General features: G+C 38.9%; 1 protein-coding gene across 1 annotated transcript in view; it reads right to left on the bottom strand.

Moving 5' to 3' along the window:
• Positions 1–19,721, bottom strand: part of alkal1 (ALK and LTK ligand 1) — a 57,244-nt gene extending 37,523 nt beyond the window's left edge. The window contains exons 1-2 of the mRNA XM_036579584.1: positions 19,306–19,721; positions 15,647–15,922 (exon numbers count right to left, since the gene is read on the bottom strand). Of these exons, the coding sequence (XP_036435477.1) occupies positions 15,647–15,908 (262 nt within the window). The 5' untranslated portion in view covers positions 15,909–15,922; positions 19,306–19,721. The remainder of the gene's footprint in view (positions 1–15,646; positions 15,923–19,305) is intronic.
• Between the last annotated feature and the right edge of the window lie 1,715 nt (positions 19,722–21,436).

The raw sequence follows: 21,436 nt of genomic DNA, 5'->3' as shown, positions 1-21,436 counted from the left end.
CAAACCACCATCAAGTATTACACCAAAGTCCTTGACTGTAGCTTTTGGTTTCACATAACAATCATCAAGCTCTAGGTCAGTGGTTCCCAACCCTGGTCCTGGAGGACCCGATGTCCTGAACATTTTAGTGTTTGTCCTGCTCCCAACAAAACTGATCCAACTAATCCACCAATTAACAAACCCTCCCTGAGTTGAAGTGAGTGTGTTCTGGCAGGGAAAGACAAACATGTGCAGGGCAGGGGGTCCTCCAGGACCAGAGTTGGGAACACTGACTTACTGACTGTAAGCTCTGGGTTGAAGTAAATAACTTTATATTGAGCAGATATAGTACCGAATATCAGTACTTCAGTTTTGACTTGAATTAGGAGATGAACGTTCATTTAAATTGTAATGTCTTTAATACAGTCTTCCGTTTTGTGTAACTGTGCAGCTTAATCTGGCTGAACTAATGTGTATAACTATGTATGGTCTGTTTATTATGCTTGTGGATTACGTATCCCAGGTGCTGTAGAATGAGAACAATAGGGGGCCTACAACAGAACCTTGTGGGACACCATAAGATGCTCCTTTAGGCTCTGACAACTCTTCATTAATGCTAACTAATTGATAACAATCGGGCAGAACGTGCCCTTCCAATCGAACCAATCCTTTAAGCCTATTAACTAAAATTTTATGATTAATAGTGTCTTATGCTGCACTCGGATCCAACAGCACCAAGACAGAAACAGTCACAGTCAGAAGCCAGCAGCAGATCATTAACCGCTTTGGCTAGTGCTGCTTCTGTGCTATGATACTTCCTGAAGCCTGACTTGAACTTATCATTTGTACTATTCCTACTTTGGAAAGAACAGAGTTGTTGCGCAACAATTCCCTCTAAAATTTTGGACAGAAAAGGCATGTTGGAGATCGGAGATTGGAAATATCCAAAGGGTCAAGATTCGGTTTCTTAAGGAGAGGTATAACAACAGCATGTTTGAAATAACCTTGGGACTTGGCCCAAGCGGAGTGATGGATGTATGTTGTTGAGTAAGGGTCGCAAAATCACAGATAATAATTGCAAGAGCAACTTAGACAGAACTGAGTCCAGAGCACACATTGTTTCTCCTCTGGAAACAAGTATTAAAGCATTATCAGCATCGCAAAAATCCCATGAGAAATTAATAATGCATCAAACCTTTACTGGTTTTAATGGCAGAGACTTCACTGATGAAATACATCCATAAGAATAAGCATAAGGCTTGAGCGCATTCACTGAGATGATGACTGAAACTGAATGTTCTTGTTGAAATCTCTTTTAGGCCTCTCTGTTTAAGCACTACAGTATTCATTAATATTTCAATTATCTCCCCGAAGCTAAAGGGACCCAGGTCATATGACTGTTTCTGAATAATGCCCTTGTGTGACTGGCTGGACTGGTTGAAGATATTCTGGAGGGTACAAGCTGATCATGCTTATTCGAAAATGAAGTTGCTTGCCACATTGTCACTGATAAACATGTTGCTGTTGTCGGGAGAAAACCAAAATAGTAACTTTACAGGAGAAGGAAAAAACCTACTTTATTTTTAATGGAAGTCAATGGAACCAGACTTTTTTCCAAGTCATTTTGGGTCTTTTTTTTGGTCCATTCATCATGAAATTTATACACAATGTAAATGGCAACAGACATTTTCAAATTATGTCAAAAACTGAAAAATGACAAAAATGGAGATACAAGGTTTTCTTCCGACAGCAGCAATATTTAGGTGGGCTTAGAGGTGGGCTGTTAAAAATATAGTGCAATGTAATGTTTCAGATTCAAAGGTATTTGTATAGTGTTGTCAAAAAGCAGCTTTACAGGCATCCAGGACTGACCACCTAATAAGCAAGCCAAGGGCAACAGTGGCCTTAGGAGCAACCACTGAGAGGAACCAAGACTCAATCCTCCTCTGGTCAGTGCTGGGAAGCAAAACAATAACAATAACATTCCTATACCAAACACCAGTGAGAGTTACATGAACTCTAGTACAGAAACTAAGTGAGCATAATAACCAGTAGCAGATCCAGACTGGGGTGGTCAAAGTGGTGTACAAAGTTAGTGTGGGCTGGCCACTACACACCGTGTAAATACAATAGTTTCATACATTTCATGATTTAACCAAAGCCCAAATAAATCATTGATCAAATCCATTCCAGTATGTTGGCTACATTCATTTTGCAGTGTTTTTGCAGAGATAATTCAGACCTCCTGCTGCCTGAACTGTGCTGAATCACTGTATCACCTCTCACACAGTGCATAAACACAGTGCATAAACACAGTGCAATATATTATAACCTGCTACCATACTGACGCTCTCACTGCGCACTTTAGACTGTAAATACTGCTGCTAGTCCTAGTTACGCTTATACTCACTGTGTTGTGAACTGCTTTATACAACAATCTGTTTTACATGCTATGTAAATATGCAAATAGATATACTTCTATTTCTACTTTCTCATACTTTACTCTAACTTACGTGTAATTTTTTATTCCTGCCTAATTTATGTCTATTTTTATTTCTGCCTAATGTATCGCTGCTGTCAGAACAAAACCTCGTATCTCCATTTTTTTTTCAGTTTTTGACATAATTTGAAAATAGCTGTTGCTCTTTTCATTGTGTGTAAATGTCACGAAGAATGGACCAAAAGAAACGGCCCAAAATGACTTGGAAAAAAGTCTGGTTCCATTGACTTACATTAAAAGTGATGTGTGTTTTTTGCTTCTCCTGTAAAGTTACCATTTTGGAGATACAAGGTTTTGTTCCGACAGCAGCGATACGTAAGTTTATGTGCAATTATGTGTCTTGCTGCTGTCTGTCTATCTATCTATCCATCCATCCATCCATCCATCCATCTATACTTGGATTATATTAACCTGCACCAACAGAAAAAATAAAGATTCTGATTTTGATACAGTTTTCGATTTGCACTGGTCACACTAAAAACAGAGGCTATTTAACTGTGTACTTTCAATCAGATATAATGTCTAGGATAACGTAAACCTCTTCCTAACAGCTGTTACCCTACAGCAGAGTGAAGCCTACATCTCTTTACATGTTTGACAGAGTAACAACACTGATCTGTTTTTATCCTGAAGTATATATTTGCAAAATTATGGCTGTTTTATCCTGCATGTAAGCGCAATACACTGACTGCCTGGATCTTTTAGAGAGATATTAAAGCTCTGCTGCTGGTGTTTAAAGCTCTAAATGGCCTTAAAGCTCCTGACTGTCTGTCTGTTTATGATGTTAGATCTGCAGATATTGACCTTCTGCAAAAAGCTTCAGTAAAACACAGAAACGTGGAGAGACTCTTTCTGTTATTCTGCTTCTCAACTGTGGAGCTCAGTTCACCTTACTACACAGTCGAGCTCAGAGCTCACTTTTAATAAACCTCTGAAAACACAGCTCTTTAACTCAGAGCTTCATTACAACTCTACGGCTCTTTGGTGTGATCTCTCACTGTCTTATATAGTTTTCAATTAATCATCATAGTTTCTTCTATCACTTTTATATTTTATCACCTGTCTGTGAAGCACGCTGAGCTTTAAAACGTGCTCGAGAAATAAAAATATTACAATAATTTTTATTTAAAACTCAAGCAACACATTATTAAACTAATTTCTGTCACAAAAAAAATAAATAAATAAAAATACTCCTTTGGTTGGAGATGATAATTTTATTTCGTTAGAAAAAATGACTGCCAAAAAATGATCTTTTGTCAAGTGAAATGATCTTAAATCTACACAACATATCTAATATTTCCCATTTTGAGATGTTTGTGCACTTATGAGATTTCTAGCCTATTTCCAGAATTTATCTACTTGTTTTAGGTCATTTTATAAGTAATATTTATATTATCTCACCATACTGGCAGATCATTTTGCTGGTTTTAAGCACATTTCTTACAACAAGCACAGTTATCTGCCTACATAATTACATAATTTTTCTTGATAAAATTACTTATAAACAAGTACAAATGTCTAGACATAAGCTGAATCTTGAATTAAGCTTACAACGACATCAACAGGAGAAATATTAGATTTATTGAATGTATTTAAGATACTTTTACTTGACAAGATACCATTTTTATAGTGAGTTGGTGTAGTTAGCTGCTTTGGCCCGCTCTACTGAACAGGCAAATCTGCAAATAAAAGCTTTCGAACACCTTCAGTTTTGAATTAAATTAGCTAAGTTAGCTCTACAAAAACACATCCCTTTATATTCCATGACAGCGTCTGCTTACCAGCAGCAAATGCAATGACAAAAGCAGCTGTTGGTTGTTCTGCTGGGGAGTCAGGCTAGTGTTAGCAAGATAGCTACTACCTACTACTACTGCTACCTTTTTAGCAGCTTGGCTATCTATGCTTGGCCAGCTTTATTGCTAACATATCACTGGCTAAGTGCTAGATAGTGATTTCCTATATTCTTATTGAGAACCAACCTTAAAACACAAAGGTTCTACACATTAAACTCAGAAGGTTTTCACGTCAGTTTAACTTTACCCAGACAGCGAGCAAATATCGGTCCTCTGGTTTGAAAAGGTCGGCACCCCACTGACTGTTTGCCACTGCTGGTCCTCCCTCGGACCACCCAGATTACTGTCCTGCATACAAGCTCTAGTTTTAATCTCCTCAGATTTTAAATGAGACTTTTATTTTAGAAAATAAACTTAGACAAACATTACAAACAACTGAGAGAAAAAAAAATGACTAGGCCTGATATAAAATGATTCTATAGAAAGTGTTGTTGCTGACGCTGAGCTGGGTTAAAAATATTTACTAAACTAATTTACAAAGTGTAACTAAAGAAATGAAGGAAGGAAAAATCAGTAAACTGGACTGTGAGTGGAAAATGAGTGATGATAAGTGGACTTTTGTCTAATACTCTGCTTAACCGCCAGTGGACCGCCTGGAAAATGCTAAGCGAAATGCCAGTGGACCGCCAGCTTTGCCAGTAGCAGGCCAACAGTGGACCACTGTCCTCTCGCTATCAGTGTAGCTGTATTTGGTCTTGTGAGCCTGACGGTGTATGTGTGTGTGTAGTATAAGCTGCGCTTGACCGGCAAAAGCGGGGTAGCCACTGGGGTGGCCAATCAAATTTCAGATTTAATCAAATCGGCCACCCCTGGAATCTGACTAGAGCAGTCGGATTAATCAAGGAAAAGCAATGACTGGACCAATAAAAACTCCTGTCAGAAATGAAGAAATGAAGCTTGGCTGTAACAGAATGGAGCTTATCTTTACAGTCTGTCTACCAAGATATGGCCTCAGGGAGCAACACAGGGGTCTTAGGACACTCCCATCAACAAATCTTCTAAAATCCTAATCAGCAGGTTTTTGGATTAACCCCTTAAAATCCCACACTTACTACATACTAAGGCTTATTATTCAGTAACTACAGAGACTTCAATGCAAACTGCCTGAGCTATTCTCAGGTTATAGAAGAGCGTAATAAAACTTTGGCCTGCTGGTGGGTCCTGGCCGTTGAATGGCCTAGGCTGTTCCAGAGCTCTTCAAATTATCGCTGGCCTGGTGCTTTTTTACATGTCTTACAGCAGTGGTCATTGTTTTCCATCAGAATCGTTTTTACTATATTTTCAGAATGATTTCACATGGATAATATGTATTTGTTTTGGCCCAGCACTGCAATAGGTTTTAAATGAAACAATGACTGAATTTAAAGTGCAGAATGTCAGCTTGAATTATGGAGGAGCCACAGATGCCAAGCCTTTTCACACACTTCCACCCTGGTCAAGGAGAGGAAAAGTAACAAGATAAATGAACATTAAAAATGACATATAATATTGCATTTGGGTGCTCATTGTAAGGTTGTATGTACCAGATGGTTCACTAGTAAATAGACTTCGGTTCACTACAGACTCTTTTTCTTTGCCATACTGAAAAGCACACAGATCCATTGGAAGCACATGAGGGATATTTTCCCCATTTACTGCCAGGTTCATTGTTTTTCTCATAGATACACATCCATAGATGCCATGTTGGGTTCAGTCAGGCACGGCAACAGCGATTACGGTCAGGATCGCTGCCGGACTGCATTCTGTACAATTACAGAGCGGCAGTTTAAGAACGGTAACGTCCAAAATGACACTATTTGAAGAACACAGCACTCAGGAGGCTGAATAGGATTATATCTAGAGGGGAATGTAGTGATTAGCACACATGTTTGTGCAATGATTATTTGTAGTGCCACGCTACCAGGTTCCTCCGAAGTCTCCAACCGACCTGTAAACTCCAACTCCCATTATCTGGTTCTGACATCACAGTCACAAGGCCAACACCAACCAATCACAATCAGTTATACAGATCCTCCCCCTCTGAGTTCTAACTGCTTTCACCTGTGCTCTGTTTGTACATACCTGTTCATATCAGGTGCTCGTTGTGAAGTATTGCCAATAGATCTGTCTTTTTCATACTGGGTGGATTTTCCTGTTTATGCTTCCTGTGTTATTTGACCATTTTTCCCTTGTTTACTGTTCTGGATTCTCTTTTGGACTTTGGTATTGTATTGTTTGTTTCTCTGGCCTTTGACCTGTTTATGTACTTTGATCTCTGGTTCCCTATGTACCTGCTTATTGCTCTCATTGTTCTGACCTGGCCTGGCTTATTGACCACCCCTTTGATTAGCCCTTTTACTAATAAAACCCAGTTATTTTACGTCCACGAGCATCTGATTAGTCTGCCTGTTGTGACATGTAGATATGGCCATGTGGTTGGTGAAGCGCAGAACTCGTTAGTGTAATTGTTTTTGCATTATAAGCTAATTTTATAACCCATACAGAGTTATCTTAACTCGATGTGAACTGCAGTTCTACTATTTTATTTACATCAATTGTAAGTTTGAGGCAAATGTGCAATCTGGAATCTTCACATTAGATTAGTTCCTTCTTGTGTTTGGGGGTTTACATACATTTGTATGCCGTACATTTGTATGTGCATGAAGCTTGGGAGTAATTCAGACACTGATGGATTTGCTGATGTGTGAGTATTTGTAATGGAACTCACACTAAACTCACTTCTACCAGTCTTTGATTGCCAAGTGCTGACCAAATAAGTGTTTTGCTGCTGCTCTGGGCAGCTAACTAACAAGCACACATTCGATATGAAATTCAATTAAAGCAACTGACCAGTGATCCAGTTCACATCATAATGAAAGACCAGTGATCCAGTTCGCATCATCATTAAAGACCAGTGATCCAGTTCACATCATAATGAAAGACCAGTGATCCAGTTCAAATCATCAATAAAGACCAGTGATCCAGTTGGCTTCATAAATAAAGACCAGAGATCCAGTTCACACCATCAATAAAGACCAGTGATCCAGTTCATATCATAAATAAAGATCAGTGATCCAGTTCACATCATCAATAAAGACCAGTGATCCAGTTCACATCATCATTAAAGACGAGTGATCTAGTTCACATCATCAATAAAGACCAGTGATCCAGTTCAAATCATAAATAAAGACCAGAGATCCAGTTCACATCATCATTAAAGACCAGTGATCCAGTTCAAATCATTAATGAAGACCAGTGATCCAGTTCACATCATCAGTAAAGACCAGTGATCCAGTTTACATCATCAATAAAGACCAGTGATCCAGTTCCAATCATAAAGACCAGCGATCCAGTTCAAATCATCAATAAATATAAGTGTTGCATTCAAGAGGCGAGTCTGAGTCAAGATCAAGATTTTGTAGTAGTTGTGTCGGAGTCAAGATCGAGAGCAGATTAAGCTTTTTTTCCAAATATTAAAATATTGTGTCTATATATATATATATTAGAATAGATTTTGAAAACATAAAACTAATATTTAGTCTAAAAACATTAATTATTATTATTATTATACTATAGTCTTAGTCCGAATTTGCATTGTAACATTTGAAAGTAAATGACAGTGAGAATCTTCTCTCTCCTTCTTCTCTAAAGACAACAGAACAAAAACCAAACAAAATATGTCTGTTTGTATTATTACATTAAAACATCCTGACCTGTCCAGTTAAGCAGTCACGGAGAGGCTCAATTAGAATACACAGAGCATCTGTGTATAGCCGGTGCTTTGAGACCCCCATGTAGAGAAAGTTTAGCACTTTTTTTCTGTTTTATGGTTTTGTTAATATTCAAAGATGACAGGAAAAAGTTCAGTTTCTAGTCACTTCAGACAGAGACAGACGGACCAATTTTCCAAATCCACCTGACCCCTTGATCAACACAGGAGTCCAAATGATGTTGAGACTGAGACAAGAATTAATTAACAGTTAATTCTGTTAATTTACAGAGACTGGACTCTAATACTACAGCCCCATCAATAAAGAGGAGCGATCCAGTTCCACTGCAGTCATACATGTGTAACAGGGTTGAATTTGGCCTCCACTTCTATTTCTTTCTTTCCTTTTTTTTCGCATTACGTTGGCAGCAGCCTCTCCATGTGATGTTTCTGTTGGTGGGGTTTTGCTGGTCTTTAGGGTTTGCTTGTTGTGAGTCCCAGTAGCTACAGCAAAAAACCTCTGAAGTCATGTATTACAGGAACATAGGAACTCTAAGCTGGATTTCTGCATGAGAAAAACAAATGACAATTTCGGAAATTGTCTTCTATTGTGCGCAGTGGTCAACAAATATTTTACAAAACCCAACCGCTTTGTCCTACAAACATTTTCACTCACTGGATTCTCTGAATAACTCCTCAATATTTACTTGACGCAGTAGAATGTATGTCTACTATTAACCTTCTGGGGTCTGAGGTCGTTCTCTCGTTCATCTCTTCTTAAATTCTTCTGTAAAGGTTCTTCATAGAACATGATCCTCAACTGTTTCATATCAAAATGCTCCGTTATCTTCATCACTACTTTCCAAAACCGCTGCAGCAACTTCAGCAGCTGTAAACTCTCTGCACGTGTCTCCGATGTGGACTGAATGAAGAATGAAGGGTTTCCGGCGTGATGGTCAGTCCTTAGTGATTTCCTGAGTGTCTATTGGTCAGTTTCACTCTAAATGTAGACGGACACGCGAATCCACCAGCTCCACACGGTGAGAGGCAGATGACGTGTATCTCAGCCCCTCTTCATAGGCTCATAACTCCGGATATGAGTCACACATGATCTCAACTCTACAGATTCAGGAAATGATTGAACTGGATTTCTGTGTTGGATCATCACACAGATACATACGCAGATATAGAAACCTTGAATTGGATGCATGGGTGAGTTCTTGACCCCAGAGGGTTAAACATTTATATATAACAACATCAGCTGCTCAAACTATAAGCAATTACTGCCAAAAAGTGGGGTATTTTGGTGAGGTTGCCAGTTCAGTGCTCAGCGTTAGCTTGCATGTAACAACATTCGTGTATTGACTGCTTTGCAACCTTGTATTTCAGAGAATCCAGTTATCCAATAATTTCCAATTTTCAAAAATGCCATTCATTTTTCCCCATAGAGAAAACCAGCATAAACCTGGAGTTCCTAATAGGCTACGGGCACGACTTTGACTACAGAACGGCACCAAAATTCATTCACGACTTCAGGTCTATGGCTGAATCTCAAATGGCTCCCTGCTCCTTATGTAGTGCACTATTTTAAGTCATATTTTAGCTGCATGACTTTCTATACAACACTGAGACCACTGTTTGTGTGTAGAAGTCATCATTTCTTCACCTATTCCAGAGGTTGGCAACCCAAATGTTAAGCTACTTTGTCCTTTCAACAAAAATCAAACCATCTTGGGAGCCACAACATTTTATTTCCATTTTACCATCTTGGCTGTAAATATGTCTCAGTATGTGCTGATGTACTAGTGTAGGATAAAACATATAACAAACAAAAACACAGACTTACTTCGCTCTGCTTTAAGCTTTAGCTCAGCTATAGCTGCTTTTCTCACATCTCTGGCAGGAAACTTTCCCTCAAAAGTTGAATAGTTTCTTGTAAAATGTCTCTCAACATTTGACTTTTTACGAGGCTGAAGTTGCTTCTCCTTCGCCAGCTTCTTGAGCGAATTTTCCCGTTCCACCTTAAATGGTGCTTGAGGCGCCAGAATGCAACTGCTGCACCATTTAAGGTGGAAAGAGAATTTGTTTTCCAGGTAGGTGCTTCTTTATCATTTTATTCACGTTGTACAAATATTCATATGATAAATACAATCCCCCACTCAGCTACAGTAGTGCTAGTGCAAAAGCTAGCATATTGGTTATCCCATGTTTCTGGTATTCATACAGCACTTGTTTTTCTATCAGCTTTGTTCTTTTATATTAATTTAAATTGCACAAATGTTCATATAATATAAAAAATGAGTCAGCAACAGCAATGCTAGCACAGGAGCTCGCCGCATATTAGCTACAACATGGCTAGCATTAACTGTCTCGTAGTGCATTTGTTTTCTTGTAAGATCTGATGCCTGAGCTTATTTTCTCCACACTTTCCTCATTCCGCCACAGGATAATCTCAACTCAGCGTCTCATTTGTTTTCCAGGTAGGTGCTACTTTATAATTTTATATTAATTCATGTTGTAGAAATATTCATACGACAAACAAAAGAAACATAAAACCCCACTCAGCTACAGTAGTGCTGGCGCAGGAGCTAGCATATTGGTTATCCCATGTTTCTAGCATTCAGTAGTTCATACAGCACTTGGACCTGTAGATATTCTGGTCTTCTTGGCCAAATAACTGTCCTAGACCTGTAGATATTCTGTTTAGTTTTTTTTTGGCCTGGACCTGTAGATATTCTGGTTCTGTAGATATTCTAGTCTTCTTAGCCAAAGTAACTGGCCTGTACCTGTAGATATTCTGAACTTCTTGGCCAAAAACTGTCCTGGACCTGCAGATATGCTTTTTTTTGGCCAAAATTACTGGCCTGGACCTGTAGATATTCTGGTCTTCTTGGCTAAATTAACTGGCCTGGACCTGTAGATATTCTGGACCTATAGATATTCTGGTCTTCTTGGCTAAATTAACTGGCCTGGACCTGTAGATATTCGTGGCCTGGACCTGTAGATATTCTGGTCCTGTAGATATTCTGGTCTTCTTGACCAAATTAACTGGCCTGGACCTGTACATGAGTTAGGCCAAGCAGAAGCAACCAAACACCCGTGTACTATGACATCACAACCACAAGTAACTGGCAGTCTTTTGTATTATGTTCAGCGTTGGAGCCTCAAACCAGGAAATGTGTATTTTGGTCTTCTTGGCCAAAATAACAGTCTTGGACCTGTAGATATTCTGAACTTTTTGGCCAAATAACTGCTTTATAAAAAATAACTCCTCAGTTAGCAACAGCAATGCTAGCACAGGAGCTAGCTGCATATTAGCCACAACGTGGCTAGCATTAATGCATTGGTTTTCTTTGAATATCTGACGCCTGAGCTTATTTTCTCCACACTTTCCTCATTTCATCACAGGATAATCTCAACTGTTGGTTAGACTACAGCACAACTCTGCAAACTGTGTTGCTGTAAGTCAACTCTTCTCTTTACGGTAGTGCTTAACCTCATCTGTGTTCAGGGGATAGTGTTCTTTGGTCACTGCACTCCTCGTGCTCCGCCAGGTTGTTTGCTCTGGCCAGAACATTCTTGCTTGTTGACAATGTACCAAACTGATGTCGACACACCTAATGTCTTGGCTGTATCTGTGGTTGATTTACTGGACTTTAACTGGACTGACATTTCTTTGGTGCTTATGTTGACAGACAGATGCAGACTGACTCCAAACGCCACACCTTTTATCGCCTCTGTCCACTTTTTCTGAACAGGAACTAAGGACCCAACGACGTACTATTGGCCAATAAACAACTGAGCCGCCAACTGGACAGTCAGGCTGAAAGATGGATTATATTTATATTGAAATTTTCCGTCACACTTTGTTTGGATGGTCCTCTATAGATGCTCTACAGATACGTAAACCACTAAAAACCTTCTGATGATGTTTAGTTGAATATCAACAACATTAGGGTTAGGAGTAGATGTAGGTTTAGCCTTGAGGTTAAGATTGGGGTTAGGTTTAGGGATAGATTTAATGAACTCTTTCATACTGAACTTTAATTTCTGTTGCATTTAATGGATATTTAGTTGAATGTTACTTATAGACAGACTGAGCATTTACAAAGCATCTACAGTGGATCCTCCAAATAAAGTGTTACCAAATTTTCAAATCAAAAGAGCTGCAATCCTAATTATAGCTTGTGAATAACATTGTCATAAAGGGCTCATATCATGGAAAAACAAATTTTCTTCCCTTTCTTGAAATAAAAAAGTTTATTGTAGTATGTAAACATTGCTAATGTTTCAAAATGTACCGTTCACACACCAGTCCATACTGTCCATTTATGATAACTAAGTTGCAACATCCTGTTTTGAATTCACTGTTTTTTGTGATGCCACAAAAAACAACACATTTACACCATCCTCCTATACAGCCTAGAGCAGTTCAGCTCCGCCATTTCATGCTGAAGTTATAAGGAGTGTTTTGGGCTGGACTGCTTTTTGAACGAGCCCTAATACAGGGCAGCCAATCAGAACAGAGCTATATGAACATATTTTAGCTTTAAAAGCACAGTAACAAAACAGCCTGTTCAATTTTAAGAGATAAAATGAATTGTGAATTGTGTGTTTTTGGTACATAGAACCACAAAAATATTGTATGTGAAAATCAGAGGGAAAAAAAATATTTCAAGTCAAATGTAGGATATGGCCCTTTAAGTTTTAAGTGGGTAAATAAGACCTACTACTACAGAGCTTGTGAACTGTCTGTAGACGAGTTAGGCCAAGCAGAAGCAACCAAACACTCATGTACTGTGACATCACAACCACAACTAACTGGCAGTTTTTTTTACGATGTTCAGCATTCAAGCCTCAAGCCAGGAAAAGTGTGCATTCTGGTCTTCTTGGCTAAAATACCTGGCTTGGACCTGTACATGAGTTATGCCAAGCAGAAGCAACCAAACAACCGTGTACCATGACATCACAACCACAACTAACTGGCAGTATTCTGGTCTTCTTGGTTATTTTGGCCAAGAAGACCAGAATGCGCACTTTTCCTGGTTTGAGGCTCCAACGCTAAACATAGTGCAAAAGACTGCCAGTTAGTTGTGGTTGTGATGTCATAGTTCATGGGTGTTTGGTTGCTTCTGGTTGGCATAACTCAAGTACAGGTCCAGGCCAGTTATTTGGTCAAGAAATCCAGAATATACAGGTCCAGGCTAGTTATTTGGCCAAAAAGTCCAGAATGTCTACAGGTCCAGGCCAGTTATTTTGGCCCAGAAGACCAGAATATCTACAGGTCCAGGCCAGTTATTTTGGCCCAGAAGACCAGAGGTTCTTTAAATCTTAAAAAGGTTCTTCACACTCACCCATCTCGTTAACAAAGGCATGTATTGAATGGTTCTTCAGTGAGCCAAAAGTGGCTCCTCAATGGCATCACACAAAGCACCCTTTTTGGTACCTGAATTTTTAAAGGGCCCATATCATGGAAAAACAAATATTGGCCAAACACCCTGATTATTCCTTTAGGGCCAATATCAGACACCCTGATTACACCTTTAAAGGGCCAATATCAGACACCCTGATTATTCCTTTAGGGCCAATATCAGACACCCTGTTTAAACCTTTAAAGGGCCAATATCAGACACCATGATTATTCCTTTAAAGGGCCAATATCAGACACCCTGATTGATTATACCTTTAAAGGGCCAATATCAGACACCCTGATTATTCCTTTAAAGGGCCAATATCAGACACCCTGATGGATTACACCTTTAAAGGAAATGAGCTCTGTTCTGATTGGCTGCCCTGTACTGAGCCTCATTCAAAAAGCGAAACAGACTGAAACACTCCTTATGGCTTCAGCCAGTGTGAGTGGGTGGGGTTAAACTGCTGTAGGCTGAGCGAAGGGATATATGTAAATGTGCTGGTTTTCGTGACATCACAAAAACAATGAATTCACAATAAGATGTTCATACCGCTTAGCTTCCATATATGAGCGTAAAGGGTATGTTTTAAACTTTAGCAGTGTTTATATACTACACCCTTAAAAAAGATGGTTCTTCAACGGTTCTTTAGTAAAGACAACAGTTCTATGTAGAACCATGAACACTCAAAGAACCCTTTGCATGATTTAAAGGTTCTTCGCATCATGAAAGCGTTCTTCAGATTGATGGAGAATGTGCTGTTCATGGTTACATGTACATGCTTTCTATATAGAACCTTTTTGAAAAGGGTTCTACATAGCACCCAAAAGGGTTCTTCCACTGTTACAAGCTTGACATCATAATAATAGAGTGCTATGTAGAACCCTTTCATAGCATAGCACATTCTTAAGAACACTTTCATGATGCAAAGAACTGAGTGTTCATGGTTCTATACAGAACCGTTGTCTTTACTAAAGCACCCTTGAAGAACACAGGGAAGTGCTGTGATCAGAAAACGAAGGCTTGCCGAGTCGATTCTAGGCATTCAGTCTTGAAATGTACTTGATCTGACTTTACAACAGCGTTTATGCTGTTTTTCCACCACACGGGAAGTGAGACTAAAGTAAAGCCTGATTGTGCAAATCACTGTCATCTGGTGTTCATTGCTTCTCAAAGGGGAATTACACAGATTTTTCAAAATTTCTGCAAATTTCTGCAATTTGCAATTCAAGTTTTTTGGATGTAAATAAACTCATTCAGAGTGGTTTGATGTTCAGAGAAACTTACAGGGTCAGAATTGTTGACGTCTGAAGAGCTAACGGCTCTAAAATTTCCCTCAGAAAAAGTTACTATATGAAATTATAAGATATAAGATATGAATCCGCTGCCTGATATCTGAGACATTGTTTTATGATAGTTTGGCACCTTCGTTTTTCATGTACTTAGTATTTTGAATTATTTGAATACATAAATGGTTCTTTGCATGGCTAGATGGTTCTATAATGAGAATCCTGTCGTATGTGGTTCTTCTACATAGCATCAAAGAGGGTTCTGCTATTGTTATAAGGCAACAAACCTTTTTTTTTGGTACTGTACACTCTTAAAAAAGATGGTTCTTCAAGGGTTCTTTAGTAAAGGAAATGGTTCTATATACAACCATGAACACTCAAAGAACCCTTTGCATCATTAAAGGGTTCTTTGTATCATGAAAGGGTTCTTCGGATTGATGGAAAATGTGCATGAATGTGCTATAGATGGTTCTATATAGCTGAGACATTGTTTTATGATAGTTCTGACAAGCCTGTGGCCTGAAATCGACAGAGGGGTATGAACCATTTCACACCAAACCACACTGAATCACTCTGATTACATCTCAGACACTGAATTATGCAGAAATTATGAAAAATCAGAGGAATTCCCCTTTAAATTAGAGCCACAAAGTGACCAGTTCTGCAAGAACCAATGCCAAGTTCTCATGCAGAACATTACAGTGGGTCGATTCGGGTTGTGTTCCACTCCATACGGCCTTTCAAGTGGTTAAAAAGGCCAGAAATAAAGTGGATTATCTGTAATTGTCAGTCCAATTTAGACACTGCCATCAGGACTCCTCTGCACTCCTGCAACTGCAGCCACATTCAGAAATATGGAGGGTTCCTGCACGGAGGCACAACCGAGGATTACGTCTGCATCATCAGCTGATCTCAAAGCAGCTTACCTATTGGCCTGCTGTTGTCCAGCTTGGGCAAACGTGTGGCCTTTTCACGCGAGGAGAGCTTCACGTGTTGGGCCGCGGAGTAGAGCGAGACGCGGCGGGACACCGGCCTGTCCCGCTGCTCGTCCCCGAGCACCTGCACCAGGAGGTCCAGCAGCGTCCGCCTCTCCTTCTGCTTCCCTTCGTTGCTGTCCATGCACTGGCTGGAGGTGATGAGCAGAACCATTATACTCAACAGTATGTGCCATCTCTTCTCAGCCTGCATGGCTTCCTTTCAGCCTGAAAAACAAACAAACACACCAGTCAAGACACATTTCATAATAAAAAACCCTTTATAATCTGCCATTACGGAGCACGTTTAGAGAACGTCACTGCTCCTAGACACAGGAAACGTTCCAGACGTGCAGTGACCCAAATCCATCACATAATTTAAAGCCATCACATACATTAACGACTACGATACATAAACGTCTAAAGACATCACTATAACTGTCACAGTCTTATCTCACATCAACGTATCATCACTTCCAGTTTACATTAATTAAACGTTTCAAAATCACTTTCAACTGATGACGTTAAGAACATGTTTCAGCGGAACTTTAAACTCCTAATATCACCGTTTCATAACATTAACTAAACGTTTTGTCTTCACTTTCAGCTCATAACATCACAAAAATGCTTTATTATTTATTTCAGCTTCCTGTCGTTCTTTTTAAAAAGTGCCACAAATTGTCAAATGATGTAGAAGAACACTGCAAACAATGACCTCTTAGCAAGTGAAATAATCTTAAATCTAGTCAATATATCTAGTATTTCTCGTTATGAGACTATCGAAAGAATATTCTACGATTATTACTCTTCTTTCTAGAGGTTTTGACTTGTTTTAATCCTCTACTGCACGATGTTGCCATAAGGCAACAAGTACTTTATCTCAATTTTACTAAAAAAGCAGTCATATAAAATCTGTGTTCTCCTATTTAATTGTGAAAAAGGGTCTTTTACTTTGAAAGGACAAATAATTTATGACCAGCATGACCAGCAATTCTTAGTATGATGTTGTTATTACCATATATTCCAAATACCAATTGAAAATGTATTAATTTGCAATATTTGTGAATATTGGGTCGTACATTTTTACTATGTTGGATTTGTTTGGTCTTGTTTTTTAATAAAAAGATGTTTTTAGAGAAAAATTAGATTTTATGGTGGTTTTTTTAGATTTTATGGTGCTTTTTTTAGATTTTATGGTGCTTTTTTTAGACTGTATGGTGCTTTTTTTAGATTGTATGGTGCTATGTTATGATTGCGCATTGTTGCCATATGGCAACACTTTACCAAATACCCCACTTTAAAAAAAATAAATGTATTCTTTTCAAATATTTCCATTATTTAAGCAATTTTAAATAACAAAAACATGTTAAAACATTTTTGTCATGTTTAAGTAATAATCCATGCAATAGAGGGTTAAGTAATTTTAGCTAATTAAAATGTTTTATTCTGTTGGCAGCTTATTTTACTCATTTCAAACATTATTTCTTGATGCAAAATTATTGGCATAATTTCTCAAAACATGTAAAATGATCTGCTAATGGAAAAAGACACTTTAATTAGACAAAATTACTTAAAACAAGCAAAAAAGTCTAGAAATAAGTTAAATAATGTCGTTATAAATGAGAAATATTAGATATGTTTACTGGATTTAAGATGATTTTACTTTCTGAGAAACTATTTTTTGCAGTGAACCTTGAAGAACCATGTTTTAAAAGAGGTTTGTAAGTGTGAAGAACCTTCATATGATGTAAAGGTTCTATACCACTTTCCTCCTAACCTTTGCACTATGTAGAGGTTCTTTACATTTTAAAAAAGCTCTTCACACTGACACAAGAACCAATCACTGAAACGTTCTTTAGGGAAGTGGTTCTTCTATGGCATTGCAGAAAGAACCTTTCTGGCACTGCTAATTTTAATATTATGTGGAGGTTCTTCACACTCACACGTTTCGTTTACAAAAACTGTTCTCCACGTAATGTTCAGGTGCATCCACTCAAAGGTTCTTTAGGGAACCAAAGGTGGCATTTTGAAAAGAACCTTTTGGGCACATTTATTTTTAAGATTATGCTGAGGTTCTTTAAACTGTATGAAAAGGTTCTTTTCATACTTCTTCTCTTTTACAAAAATGGTTCCCTAAAAAAACATTGAAAAGTTCTTTAGAAAAGAACCTTTTTGGCACATTTGTTTTTAACTTAAAGAACCGTTCTCTTCTCTATACAGAAGAACCCTCTTGGCACCTTCATCTTTAACACTATGTGGAGGTTCTTTAAACTTTAAAAAGGTTCTTTTCATAGTCCCTCCTATAACATATTCACTGAAAGGTTCTTTAGGGAAGCGGTTCTCATGTAGTGAACAGCATCTTTCACCTTTATCTTTAAAGTTATGTGGAGGTTCCTTAAAAAAGTTTTTTTATAGAACTTCGCGTTTGTAAAAAATGTTCTCTAAAGAACCGTTCTCTTCTCTATACAGAAGAACCGTTCTGGCACCTTTGTCTCTCACATTATGTGGAGGTTCCACAAACTTTAAAAAGGTTCTTTTCATACTCCTGCTCATTTACAAAAACGGTTCTCTATTAACTTCAGTTGAAAAGTTTTTTCAGAAAAGAACCTTTTAGCACATTTGGCACATACAGAAGAACCCCCTTGGCACCTTCGTCTTTAACGTTATGTGGAGGTTCTTTAAACTTTAAAAAGGTTCTCTTTATAGTCTTTTTTTGCTTGCAACACTGTTTCCTAAAGAACCACTCTCTTCTCTTTTCAGCACCTTCATCTCTCACATTATATGGAGGTTCTTTAAACTCTAAAAAGGTTCTTTTCATACTCCTGCTCTTTTACAAAAATGGTTCTCTAAAAAAATCAGCTGAAACGTTCTTTAGAAAAGAACCTTTTTGGCACATTTATTTTTAACATAAAGGACAGTTCTCTTCTCTATACAGAAGAACCCCTTTGGCATCTTCATCTTATCAATATGTGGAGGTTCTTTAAACTTTAAAAAGGTTCTCTTCATAGTCCTTCTCATTTGCAAAAATGGTTCTCTAAAGAACCATTCTCTTCTCTATACAGAAGAACCCTTCTGGCACCATTGTCTCTCACATTATGTGGAGGTTCCACAAACTTTAAAAAGGTTCTTTTCATACTCCCGCTCATTTACAAAAACGGTTCTCACAACTGAAATGTTCTTTACAAAAGAACCTTTTTGGCACATTTATTTTTAACATAAAGAACGGTTCTCTTCTCTATACAGAAGAACCCCTTTGGCACCTTCATCTTTAACAATATGTGGAGGTTCTTTAAACTTTAAAAAGGTTCTCTTCGTAGTCCTTCCCATTTGCAAAAATGGTTCTCTAAAGAACCATTCTCTTCTCTAGACAGAAACACGCTGCACCCTTCATGTGGAGGTTCCATAAACTTTACAAAGGTTCTTCACACGTTTACAAAAAAGGCTTGTCGGAAGAAAAGTCCACTGAAAGGTTCTTTAGGGAACCAAAAGTGGTGGAAAAGAACCCCTCTGGCTTTTACTGACCCTCTCAGCACAGAAGCTGCTCGGATTCCCTCTCGGCACTTTCAGCCTCGCTGTCTGGTTCTGCGCTGTAAGAAAGAGGGAGAACTCACAGTGTGGCGCGCCGGTGGGTTCTGAGGTTCTGCCTTCTGGGCGCGAGGAGGTCAGAGGGAAGTCCTGGAGCGCTTGAGGAGCGGATGAGAGGAACAGACGCGGCTGCCTCGTGTCTTTCTTGAGAACATGCGTCCCGTTTTATACGCCGAGCGCGAAGCTTCTTGAATGTAACACAATCGATTTCGGGTGGGTGGCAGACAGTGGAGACATCTTTCTCTCACACTTCCCTTTTTTTCTCAGCTCGCGCTCGGTCTCGCTGACGTTCGCCCCTCCTTTCGCTTCAAGACCATCACAGAAGGAGAAGAGGAAGAGGGTGAAGAAGTTCAGGGGACCGTGAAACTCATTCGGCTCTCAGCTTCTGCAGAAGGAGCGTCGCTGGCGTCCCGTCTGGAGCGTGGGAACCCCTGGAGAAATCTCGCGCGCCATGCCGCCCGCACCAGCTTCCAACCAAATAGCGCGCGCGTGAAGCGCTCGAGCCTCTCACCCTCTACTGTGGAGGCTTGTGCTCCTGGACGCACGGGTCTTGTGACTGCCCTAAGCACGGCAGGGAATGCGCGCGCTGTCCTGGGCTCCTTCCCACCTCCCCCAGCCTGTTTGCGCGAGCTCCTGTGGATATGAGGCGTGCTCGCGACCTACTAAAGCGGACACATGTGTAATCTGTTTGACAGGACAGCTTGTATTACCAACACTGCAAAACATAATCATAGGGGGCAAACACTTTTTCACACCACTGTATATATACGTATATATACATATATATACATTTTTTATATATATATATATATATATATATATATATATATATACAGTGGTGTGAAAAAGTGTTTGCCCCCTTCCTGATTTCTTATTCATGTTTGTCACACTTAAATGTTTCAGATCACCAAACAAATTTAAATATTAGACAAAGGTAACACAAGTAAACACAAAATGCAGTTTATAAATGAAGGTCTTTATTATTAAGGGAAAAAGAAATCCAAACCTACAGGGCCCTGTGTGAAAAAGTGATTGCCCCCTAAACCTAATAACTGGTTGGGCCACCCTTAGCAGCAACAACTGCAATCAAGCATTTGCAATAACTGGCAACGAGTCTTTTACATCGCTGTGGAGGAAATTTGGTACACATAACCTCAATTCCGAAAAAGTTGGGATGCTGTGTAAAATGTACATAAATGTAAATAAAAACAGAATGCAATGATCTGCAAATCTCATAGACCCATATTTTATTCACAATAGAACACATCAGATGTTAAATGTGAGACAGTTTTACCACTTCATGAAAAACATGAACTCATTTAGAACTTGATGGCAGCAACACGTTTCAAAAAAGTTGGGACAGGGTCGTGGCTACAATTGTGTAGCATCCCCTCTTCTTTTAACGACAGTCTGTGAACGTCTGGGAAGTGAGGAGACCAGTTGCTGGAGTTTTGGGAGAGGAATGTTGTCCCATTCTTGTCTGATGTAGGATTCTAGCTGATTTTTCATTTAACGATGCACCAAATGTTTTCTACTGGTGAAAGGTCTGGACTGCAGGCAGGTCAGTTTAGCACCCGGACGCTTCTTCTGCAAAGCTATGCTGTTGTGATGGATGCAGTTTGTGGTTTAGCATTGTCTTGCTGAAATATATAAGGCCTTCCCTGAAAGAGACGCTGTCTGGATGGGAGCACATGTTGTTCTAAAGCCTCTATATACTGTTCAGTATTGATAGCACCTATCCAGATGTGTAAGCTGCCCACGCCATAGGCACTAATGCAACCCCAACCCATCAGAGATGCAGGCTTTCACTGTAAAAAGTGTCCCGTCAGATCTGCTTAAAAAACACTTCATGTGGTAACAAGTAAATTTATTAGTTTTATTCAATTATTATTTAATTAATTTTTATTTATTATTATTTTTATTATTAATTTATAAATAGAATTCGCTTTGCAAAACGTTATTTTTGTACCTTAGCAAACTCTCATGTTAACTGTTAAATTGCATTTTGCATGTTGTTGTTATTCTCACCATGATGGGGTTTAGTGGTTTATCGGTGTAGTCTGGACCCGTGATTGTTAACAGAACGGCAAACACGATTAAGCTATTATAGTCCTCAGAAATGGCTGATTTCAGTCTTAGCCAAGCCGTTTATTATTT

Source organism: Colossoma macropomum, unplaced genomic scaffold, assembly GCF_904425465.1.
Source record: "Colossoma macropomum unplaced genomic scaffold, Colossoma_macropomum, whole genome shotgun sequence".
Classification (NCBI taxonomy): Eukaryota; Metazoa; Chordata; class Actinopteri; order Characiformes; family Serrasalmidae; genus Colossoma; species Colossoma macropomum.
The sequence above is the reverse complement of the archived record's forward strand: the minus strand, read 5'-3'. Positions and strand labels throughout refer to the sequence as shown.